Genomic DNA, 12,226 nt, shown 5'->3' on the forward strand with positions numbered 1-12,226 from the left:
TTCACTGGTAAATTCTATCAAACATTTAAAGAAGAATTAGTACCAGTTTTCTCAAACTCTTCCAAAAAAATTGAAAAGGAGAGAAAACTTGGAACCACACTTTATGAAACCAACAATAGTTTGATTCCAAAACCAGATAAGGACATCACACAAAGAAGAAAACTATACACTAGTATCTCTGATGATGCAAAAATCCTCAACAAAATACTACCAAATTGAATTCAAGGATACATTAAAAGAATCATGCACTATGATCAAGTGGGATTTATCCCAGGGATGAAAGGATGGTTTAACATATGCATATCAATACATGTGACACACATCAACAAAAGAACAAAAATAATCTCAATAGACACCGAAAAAGCAGTTAACAAGGTTTAGCTCCTTTTATGATAAAAAATCTTCAAAAATGGGTATAAAAGGAACATACCACAACAAAATAAAGGGTTTATATAACAAACCACTGCCAACATCACACTTCATTGTCACACACTGAAAGCTTTTACTCAAAGATGAGGACTAAGAGATAGATGCCCAGTCTCGCTACTATTATTTAATATAGTATTAGAAGTCTTAGCTAGAGCAATTAGACCAAAAAAAAAAAAAAGTAAAATGTATCCAATTTGTCGAGGAGGTAGTAAAACTGTTTACAAATGACATGATAATGTACATAGAAAATCCCAAATACTCCAGTGAAAAGATAAATTAAAATAATAAATTGATAAGATAAAGTGGCAGACTAAAAAGTTAACAAATTTTATTGCATTTTATATGCAAAATAACAAACTAGCCAGCAGAGGAATCAGGAAATCAATTTCATTACAGTCTCATCAAAGACATCTTAGAATGAATTTAACCATTTAGCCTTGGAATAAATTTAATAAATTTAAAGATGTGAAAGACTTGTATACTCAATACCGTAAGATATTGTTGAAAGAAACAAGACACAAAGAAAAGATATTTCATACTATGGATTAGAAGGATTCACATTTTCAAATTGGCCCTGTTAAAGCAACATACAGATGTAGTGGAATCCTATCAAAATTCTAACAATATTTTTTCACAAAAATAGAGCAAGAAGTCACAAATAGCAAAAACTACTGCACCCTATCTTCAAAATTACTGGCAAGCAAATATTAATCAAATATTAATCAAAATGACATGGTATTGAAATAAAAACAAATACACAGATGGGCCTCCCCTGGTGGCGCAGCGGTTGAGCGCTGGGCTGTGAGGCTGCCCCGCAGCCTAGGCAGCGCCAGTTCATTCCCCGGCTGCTGGCGAGGGTCTCACCAAAAAAAAAAAAATACACAGGTTAGTGAAACGGAATTGAGAAACCCAGAAATAAACCCTCAAAATTATTAATTGGACAATTATTAACAAAGGAACTCCAAGCACATATAATGGGACAAGGTAAATCTCTTCAATTAAAAGGTGCTGGGAAAACTGAATACCACTTGTAAATGAATGAAACAGGAGCAACATATCACACCTTACATAAGATTAATTTAAACATATTGAAGACTTGACTTTAAGACTTGAAACTATAGATTACATAGAATGCATGCTCTTTTGACATGGGCCTTAGAGCTGTGTTTCGTTATCAGACTCCAACAGCAAAGGAAACAATAGTGAAAATAAACTAATGGGGGAGAAAGCAAACTAATAATATTAATAGCTACTGCATAACTAAACTCAAGTGGAAAATATGTTCTGCTGGGAGATCGTTCACTTCATAAACCTGGCATGGGGCTAATATGCAAAACATATAAAGAACTCATAAAACTCAACAAGTCATCAATGACTAGAAATAGGCAGAGGCTCTGAATGGACACTAATCCAAAGAAGACATAAAAGATGACCAAACAGCATGCAAAAAGATGTTCCTCTCCTAGTAGAGAAATACAAATGAAAACAACAACGAGCTTTCACCTCATAGCTTTACCTATGAGAATGACTGTTCTCCAGAAAGTCAAGAAACAGCAAGTGTTAGGATGTGGAGAAAAAGGAACCCTTGTCACATCACTGGTGGGATTGTAAGTTGAAGTAGTTGTTATGGAAAAACAGTATGACTATTCACACACTGCTCCCCTCAGTGGTATATTTTAGTCAACCTGCCTCTTCTGATCCCCACTCTGTCTCTGGTGAATCCTCTCACCCTCTGCACCTCTGGCCTGCACCCCAGCTCTTGTATGCATAAATAAATCTTTAAAAAATAAAACTAGGGCCTCCCTGGTGGCGCAGTGGTTGAGCGCTGGGTTGTGAAGCTGCCCGCAGCCTCTGCAGCGCCGGTTCGATCCCTGGCTGCCCCCCAGCCACCGGAGGAGGGTCCCACATGGCGCGCAGACCTCTCCTGCCGCCCGCTGCTCCCCTCAGCGGTGTACTTCGGTCCTTCTGCCTGCTCTGCTCCCTGCTCTGGCTCTGGTGAATTCTCTCACCCTCCCGCGCTTCTGACTGTACCCAGTGCTTGTATAAATAAATAAATAAATCTTAAAAAAAAAAAGTAAAAAAAAAAAAATTAAAAAAATAAATAAATAAAACTAAACACAGAAATTCCATATAATCCAGTTTTCCTATGTCTGAGTATTTTCCAAAACATGTTTGGAAAACTCTTGAACAGATTTTTGACAGAAAACTGTTAGAAATAATAAACAAATTCATTAAAATTGCAGAAGAAAAATCCATGTATATAAACCTGCTGCATGTCTATACATTGCTATTGAAATATCAGAAAGAAATTAGCAAAACAATTTCCAAAATAAAAAAAAAAACCTAGAAATAAATTTAACCAAGAAGGTGAAAGATCTATATTTAGAAAACAATGTAAGAAGTTGACAAAGATGTAAACATGTTATTAAAATGTCTATACTTCCTAAAGGATTCTACAGATTCAGTGCAAACCATCAGAATTCCAATGGCATTTTTCACTGAAATAGAACAAACAATCCCAAATTTGTATGGAATCAAAAATAATAAATCCCCAAATAAAGAAAGCAATGTTGGCTAAGAAGAACAAAGTTCAATGTATTATACTCCCTAATTTCAAACTATACTACAATGCCATAGTACAGTTTTACTGGCTTAAAAACTGACACACAGATCAATGGGAAAGAATTAAAAGTGCAAAATCACTTATAGCATAGGATCCAAGAATATATAATGGAGAAAGTAAAACTTCCCCAATATACAGTTTTAAGAGGCCTGGAAAGCCATCTGTAAAAAAATGACACCCTTTCTACCATACACAGAAATTAATTAAAATGGATTAAAGAACATGGGAACACCTGACGCCATAAAACTCCTTTAAAAAAAAAAAAAAGAACCAGTAAGTTCTTTGACATTGGTCTTTGTGATTTTTAGCTTCCACAACAAAAGCAAAGCAACCACCTCAAAAATAAATAATTTGAACTTCAACAAACTAATAAAGCTCTGTACAGCCAAGGTAACAGTCGAGAAGGAAAAGGAGCCTGCTACATGACGTCATACAGATGTCCTACACATACATGGAAGAAGCTAAAATGAGACTTGTGAAATATCATTCAAAGAAAATTAGGAAAATATTAACTTGCTTTGGGGAGATTTTTTTTACATCATTTCTACACAAATAGGTATCTCCTTAAAATTAGAGGATTTGTTTTCATGCATTCTGTCCCAGCCATAGATGGTACTGTGACCAACTTTACAAATTGACAGACATCGATTTCTTTCTACGAGACTGCATGTATTATCTAAATTTTATTATCCAGATATTTTATTAAACTTGTTGGATTAAAGTTCACATTGAATAGGTTCAAGTAAAGTACAGTGTTCCTCTGATTTTGCTTTCTAGCTTTCTGAGAAACTGAATTATTTAAGTATGGAAAAATGTATTATTTTTAAATCTTCTGTAGACAACACTGATTTACTAATTCTTTCTGGACAGGTTTCTGCTCCTCTCTTTTAAATTTGCCATCTGGATTTTTACTTTTCAACTGTTTGAGCTATGACTAGAGCCACAGAACCTTTATTAACCTCCTTTGTGAAAACAGAATGACCTATTTAAGTTGGTAATGAAGTGAATTTAAATCAACAGGTAGAGAGGTATCACTTCCCTGTAATATTTTGCCATCATCTTTGTGGCTATCCCATTAACAATACTGAGTACACTTACTTACATGATAAATCCTTTACTGAGCACTGCATGCACGCTTTTAATCCCCGTGTAACATTATGTGCACAGTATTGCCACACCCAGCTATCAAATTTGTTATCTTGAAGTATTTAGAGATTCAGTAAACTAATGTGAACATTATTTGTACTGACATGTTTTAGATTTTATCCCCTCTCCTCTCTGCCCATTTACTAACTTTACATGGTAGTGTTTTAAATAGACACCTTCTTAACTGAGCTTTTACTACTCTTAGGATTTCTCTGTAAAGCACCTGGGAAACTAAAGTTATCCTGCAACCTATATTATCTTCCTATACTTTGTAAAATCATCTCTTTAGAAAGGACTCCTTCAATCATTACACTATAGTTAAGTCATAATCAACAATTAATGATCCAATTGCTGGATCAATGGCTTAGAGTTTGGAATGTTTAGTGATTCAGGCACAGATCAGGCAACAGGATAAATGAAGAAGAAAAGCAAAAAATAAAAAAAGTGTGCTTTCCAAGTCAGTCACTAGTAAGGTAATATATAATATGACTATCTCTCATAGGAGGTAGATAGATTCCAGAATTTGGAAATGTGGTAGGAAAATCAGTGAGGAGTCCCTTTGTGGGATGTGGAGAATGGTGCTGTCCCCCCACACCCAAGGTTCTTTTGAGTTTGAGAGGAAAGGTGACAGTAAAGATTATTGTCCAGTTTCCCAAAATGTGGTTCTCCTTGTGCTACAGTAGAATATGTAGCTCCTCTGTTTCTTTTTACCTCCTGACCTATTTCACTTTCTTCCCCACTAGGAAAATGTTAACTGTTTTCTGGCTGAGACACGTGGCTTCCTGGGGACAGCTGTGTGCCAGAGGGTTCTGTGTAGTAGGCTCACGTCAGGCCAATTTTTTCAGGCAGCAAGTCCTTCTGGGGCTGCATGCCAAATGCTGTGCATCCCCTGGCTTGAAGACTCGGAGCTGCTTGGCGCTGGGCTTACTGGGCTGTGTTAGTAAATATCGTCAGCCCCCATGAACAATTGAGGAGCAGAACTCCCCAGAGAGGTCTGTGTCTAGTCCCTCACAGCTGGATTTTCAGAGACTGGAAACTAATTTAGCCATCTTGGCTGTGATTCAGGATTACCCAAACCCACTTCTAGCAGGCTTTCTGCATCTAAGAAACAAAGTCATGGTAAAGTGATTTCAGGGAAGTCAAATACCTCCCCTAATTGGGGTTCCCCTATACTGTGAGTCTCCTCAGCACCCCCACTGGGCAGATGTGAGCCTTAGCTGCTCAGTGCATGAGAACACCTGCAGGACCTCTAGCTTCAGTGCTACAGGAACAGTCAGGTTAGATCTCAGTATTATTTCCTGAATCACTGCACATAACTGCTCCTGTTCCGATCTGCAATTGTTTTCTGGCATTCCATGGACCGGTTTATGATGGCTATGAAAATCTGTTTCTCAGTGTATAGTTTACATGGTAGGGATATGATTAAGAAAGTGTTTTTGCACACTTGATGTCATAGGAAGCCTTACTAGAGATGAGTCACCGTAACATGCATGCAAATCTGCAGTCCTTCAAAAGTGGGTTGTGGGTTATTCTCAGAATTCTCTACTCTTTGCCTTTCCCTGTACTTCACTTTTCAGTATTTTTGTTCCAAGAAATTTCGAGCACCTGTCATACCACATCTTAAAAAAAGGAAACTAAAGTAGTATAACAGACTTGTTTAGCATAGAGCTGAGTTTCTTGTGCAAATAGTTTTCTTTTTACAGCAACAGCTTTCCTCATATTTTCCTTATTTTTGGCTACATATGATTGGATAAGTCGATTTGAGATACTTTCATAATTAAAATGTTCTTATTAAAACAAATCTCCAGGCTCATTTCTAACAGAACAAAGCCCCTTCAATCAGTCACAGATATTTTCACCAGTCATCAAAGATGCCGTTTTAAGGGGGTTTCAGTTGTTACCTTCAGCAGCTTTCCAAAACTGCCAGCTGCATGGGCTTAACACAGATGACCTTTCATACAACTCAAAGGTTTTGTTTGGGTTTGTGTCTACAGTAATTCAGAACAGTTTTTTTTTTTTTTTTTTTTTTTTTAAATCAAACATTGTGCTAAAGATTTCCTTCTAGCTACTTGGCTCTTGCTCTGTTCTTTTGTGCTCCTAATTTACAGTAGCTGTCTGTCTTGCACTGTTCTTCTCTCAGTAGTAACACTGAGTTGTGCAATTCTTGCTTGGCCCACTTTGGGACAGGCATTCTTCCCAGAACCTAGTTGGCGTCTCAAAGGTTAAACACTTTTGGCAAACACAACAAACATGACTGAATCAAACCATAAAAACTAAAAACTTTATTAACAGGAATAAAAATTATTTCTAACAGTGAACTCCATGGATGCAGAGGAATCGTCTTTTTTAAAGTTTGTTTCTTTCTTTAAATCTTCTTAGTTTGATAATTCTTACGTCCTCTCTTTGATTGAAATAAAGCCATCTTCATGCCATTTATGATTCTTGATGTCCCCTCAGACTTAAAGTGGGGGTAGTGGGGTAGTAGTGGTAAAAACTATAACATCTATTTACTCAGTTTAACCTTGTCACAACCAAACTACTTGACTATTGTAGAACAAAACTGAAAAGAAAACTGGTTTTGACGAGGAACACAAATTAGATGATTACATTGATTTGATGGAATTGAGGGACACTTTTTTTGTTGTCCTTTATAGGTATTTCTCTAATTACAAAGAATAGCAAATGAGTGTATTTCTGGTAGAAGTCTCAATAAATGCACCTTGCTTAGTATCACATTAATCTCTGAAGTGCCTTTGGTTTGTGGCTTCCTCAGGTCAGTTACTAGATTTGGTAGTGCTTCTCTAGTAAGTTATGTAGAACTGTATTTCAAAAGGGTGCCTATTTTTTATGCCTTAATATTTACATAAAGAGCTTATTCTTTTGAGACCGCTATTAGTATCATGTTTTACCTCTCCAGTTCCTATGAGATCTCTACATTGCTCTTGTTCATGTAGCTCTGAATCATGATTTTTATGTTTTATATACAAGATTGTGTGTTTTGATCAAGGCAACATCAGCCTCTGGGCTGCCTATCTTCTTATGCCTATTTCAACCATGTGATTATTAGGTTAGTTTATCCATTTTCCAGTTCATAAACTTTGCTCTTAATTGAAGGTTTACTATCTACTCTATTAGAACTGAAATTTATAATCCTCTTTAGAAAGAAAAAGGAACTTGAATGACAGTTAAAGACAGATAAATGAGCAAGATAAATTAACATAAAGTTTAGCATTTGTAATGATCTTCCCCACCAAGAAGATGAACCAAGTGTTAGATGTGACACAGCCCACAGTGGCATCAAGCCTGATGGATAAGAGCATTGGCTCTGGAAGAAAATTATACAGGTTCTCACCTTGGCTAAGCTATCTGCTACTCTATGATTTTGGTCAAATTTCCTATTACTCAGTCTTTGCATTGGTAAAACAGAAATAATACCAATACTGTTTCTTAGGATTATTATTAGAATTAAACAAATCATTATTTGTCGAGATCTTAAAGCAAGGGCCTCCCTGGTGGTGCAGGGGTTAAGTCTCAGCACTATCAAGCTATCCCAGCTACTGCAGTGTGAGTTGATCCTGGTCCAAGGCGCTAACTCACATGGCACAGCAGATCCCTCTGGTCTCGCCTGCTGCTGCTTCCCTCAGCAGTGAATTTCAGTAGATTTGCCTGTTGTACTCCTGACTCTGTCTCTGGTGAATCCTCTCACCGCCCCCCACCCCACATATTTTATTTATGTATGCATAAATAAATCTTAAAAAAAAATCTTAAAACAGCGGCTTCCCTGGTGGCACAGAGGGTTAAGACACAACCTATGAAGCTATCCACAGCCACTGCAGCATGAGTTCGATCCCCAGCCAGGAAGCTACCCACATGGAGCAGAAGATCTCTCCTGACTGCTCCTCTCCACTGCTCCCCTCAGCAGTGTATTTCAGTTTTGTTACCCACACTGTCTCTGGTGAACCCTCTCACCTACCACACCTCTGGCCTGTACCCCGGTTCTTCTATACATGAATAAATCTTTAAAAAAAACTTAAAGCAATTTAGTGCAAAGTAAGGAAATATCTGAGAAAACACATGGCTTAATTCTTAGATCTTGTTGACTAAAGTAGTAGTTTGGTTTCTCACTTCTGCAGGACAACTATTATTATCATCTAAGATCTGGAAGAGATTTTAATTCTCAAGCAAGAATTTGAGTGGCAGTGACTTTAGTTTGGAGTGCTATTTCTGTCTTCTATCTTAAAAGGCTATTGATTTCATACCAATTGTATTCAGTCTCTCTTGCCTGGTTACTTAGTCTTTTCTCTCTTTCAATGATTAGACACTCTTGTTTTGAACCAGACACTAAGACTTTTCTTTCATTCTTCTACCAAATCTTGTTAATGACTCATTTCTTCTTTTCACTGACTAATATGCCAAACTTGTCTGCTGCCACCTACCTCAGATATATAATCCAGTTTCTCTAGCTAAGTACAGGATTTGATCACTTCAAACTCTTAAGGTCTAACCCATTTGTCTTCTTGTTAATTTAAGAAAAGCCACATACTGAGAGGGGATATGTTTAACAAAAGAATGGTATCTTGAATATATGAAGAACTTCTACAAATCACTAAAAAGCAGCAACTTAATAGGAAAGTGAGGGCAAAACACTGAACACCCTGAATATGCACTTCAAAGAAAAACATGAATGGCCAATTAAAAACAAAAAGTCCACGCTAATTAGTAAACAAGGAAATGCAAAGTAAAATAACCATGAAATGCTATTTCACACTCAACTAATCAGCATATATTCAAAGTATGAAAATTTCAAAGATTGGTGATGACATGGAGCAGTGGAAATCGTCAGACTGGGTTGGTGGGAGTAAATTTTGAAGGCGTCACATTGGAAACAAATTTGATAATTTGATGTGTGTGTGTTTCTCCATCCTGTCACCCCGAAATTCTATTATTATCCTTTAGTATGTGTTCTCTAGGAGACTTGCACAAAATTGTTTCACACAGTAATGTTTGATGTGCCCAAAACACTAGAAACAACCAAAATATATATAAATAGGTGGATGAATAAATTACAGTATGTTCAATCACTGGAATACATACACTTGGAAAATGAAAGAACTACAGCCACGTGAGTCAACATGAGTAAATTTGAAACACATGTCGAGCAAAAATGCTACTCAGAAATTCACACAATATGTTCATAAATGCACAACAGCAAAAAGTATGATGAAAAAGCAAAAGACAACGTTCAAGACAGTGATTGTCTCTCAGAGAGGAAGATACACAGGATGTTTTGAAGCTTCCCCCATATCTGAGGCTGAATGGGATAACCATTCTTTCACCTTTGATTAACATACTCTTTACATAGAGTTCTATGTGGGATGTAGTTTTTGTTTATATGTAATCTAAGAGTTCAATTAACTATTCCTAGGGTTTCAAAAACGTTCAGTTAAAGGATCTTTAATATAAAGTAAGTTTTTATTGTAGATTCCCCTTTTCTTAGTCTTGAAATGTAAGCATTCCACAGTGGATACAAAGTTATTGGTGAAATGTTAGAATTAATATATTAGTTTGAAAGACACACTGAGTACAACTCACTTTCTGCCAGTCCAACTCTGTTTTCATAATCATCATAATGCTATCTCTGTAAAACATTTCTAATATTTTACAAAAAATCTACTCCTGAAAAAACCTAACTGAGATACAAATAAAACAAATGTTAGGGTAAAATTTTATAAAAAGATGGAAACCACACTCTCACATTTTTAGGTTAATGGTGTTGGTATGATTGGATACTACCAAAAAAATTAAGGGAAGAAGGATAGAAACCTGAACACTATTACAACTCTATGATCTTTTCCCACTTGCTCCATAGAAAAAGTGGGCTTGGCACTGAGAAGAATGGACGGGAAGATTGGCATATTCTTTTAATGTTTCATTCAACAATAAGTAGGAGTTTCCCTTGTCAGTTCTCACACTTATCCCTTTTTTTGTCATCTGGCATGTAATCATAACCTTGTATTTTCACACTGACCATGTTAACAAAGTTAAAAAAAAAAACAAAACAGAATAGGGGTTTGCTCAAGGAGCTGGGGTGTTTATGATATGGTCAGAGAGAGGTCTGTAAAGTTGAGACTGTCCTAGGTTAGTTGAAGTTATTTTTCCTTCCCTAAAACCTTTCTAATAGTGATGCTACAAGTAATCTGTCAACTCACACCTACATGCTGCGGTATATGGCATTATAGAGAACATCAGGGCTGCCAAATAGTTACTGTGTTTTTTCCTCTCCATGTTTGATTTTCACACAAATTTACTGAAACTGCATCACAGACATTCAGTTTTAAACACAAAGATGAAAACACAAAGGGCATATGAGAGTGGGATGGAAATGGAGATAGATGTAGATTGTTGCCGTTTCAGGAATCAGAATCTGCTCATTAATGTTTACTTTGTATGAACTCTAGCAACAAAATGCCCAGAATAACCCTGGTAGAAATTCACAAATAATTCTGTAATTGGACGAATGTCAACATTGAGTCTTAGATAATTTTATTACATAGTTATAGCCCTCCAGGTATAGAGATTTTCTTCAGTTGTCCTTAATTTCCCCAAAATTCCAAAGGGATGAGTATAGAATGTGGTGTACTAAATGTGTTAGATTATAATGTTTGATTTCTTTACCTTTTCATACCAGTTCATGAAGTTACACACTGTTGTTTGAAGAGGCATCATTGGAGGTGTCTCAGGAAATAGAAACCTCAAGGGCTCGGTCACACAGGAAGTAGGAAAGTAATGTTACCGTGTCATTAGGTACATTTGCTAAGGTACACATCCTTTGTTAGAAATTAAAGCTGTTCTAGAATCGATGATTGGACCCAACCAGACAATCACCTTTTCTTTAATTCTTGTGAAATCAGAAAATTTTGAGACCACGAAATTGGGTCAGCATTATTGCAAAGTAAAATATTTTGATCCAGTATATTGGTTTCCAATTTAACTATTGAATCAATTATTCAAGAATATACTGCTATATCATCTTTAAATTATTTCCCTTCCAATTTTGGTGCAAGGTGATAAGGGGAGCTGGAGAAAATACCTATCTCTGAAGGACTTCAATGTCATGGATTGATATTACAGAGAGCACTGATATAGGACCGGTGGGTAAGAGGCAGAGAGAAGTGGAACTCAGGACAAGAAAACCTCACAGTGTCTGAGAGTGATAACATCGCTCCCAGGACACGTGCACACTGTGACCCCTTGTTTTTAATCGAATCCAGTTTCTACTTCCAAAGATTCTGGAATGTTTCCCTCTTTTTCAGCTTCCGATCTCCGAAAGACTCCTAGGACTGCATGTCATTTGATTCTGGATTACTTTCTTCTGATCAGCTCCTACAGTTCAGTCTATTAATGATTTATGTATTTTGTGTTTCCTCTTTTTTTTTATGTGGTCTCGTCTCAATTAAAATGAAGATTGTTGTGTCCACTGTATCCTGGCCTGCTTGTTCTGTGAATTCCTGACCCTCTGCAATATTGTCCTGGGACAAGCTTCATGTGGCATCTGTACCTCGGAAGCCTGCTGCTGTTGCTGCGGAGATGAGATGGGAGATGACTGTAACTGCCCGTGTGACATGGATTGTGGCATCATGGATGCCTGTTGTGAATCATCGGACTGTCTGGAAATCTGCATGGAATGCTGTGGAATTTGTTTTCCTTCATAAATATTTATCTTCTGTGTGTGTTAAAACTGGAGAGTGTTTTAAGAATTTTTCTTTTAAGGGGGAAAAGAAACACATGGTAAGAATCTCATGAAGCAACCCAGTATTTGCACTGTTAACTCATTTTAAACAATCTCTGAAAGTCTTTTTTCTCTGTAGTCAAATCTACATGGTTTAATATGTGAAACGTTAACTACTTTTAAAATTCTGTATAGGTTACAATGACTGAGAGACATTCTATTTTGACCAGAAAAGAATGCTAAATGTCTTCTTGCTTATACATATTTCCATTAATCATTCTCAGGAGCCTCTTGCTCTA

At 36.6% G+C, this 12,226-nt stretch overlaps 1 protein-coding gene across 1 annotated transcript in view; it reads left to right on the forward strand.

Moving 5' to 3' along the window:
• Window positions 1-11,910, forward strand: part of MDFIC (MyoD family inhibitor domain containing) — a gene marked incomplete at its 3' end in the record, with an annotated part of 83,792 nt that extends 71,882 nt beyond the window's left edge. The window contains exon 4 of the mRNA XM_084230266.1: window positions 11,663-11,910. Within this exon, the coding sequence (XP_084086392.1) occupies window positions 11,663-11,910 (248 nt within the window). The remainder of the gene's footprint in view (window positions 1-11,662) is intronic.
• Window positions 11,911-12,226: the final 316 nt, after the last annotated feature.

Source organism: Talpa europaea (genome assembly GCF_964194135.1).
Source record: "Talpa europaea genome assembly, chromosome: 3".
Taxonomy (NCBI): Eukaryota; Metazoa; Chordata; class Mammalia; order Eulipotyphla; family Talpidae; genus Talpa; species Talpa europaea.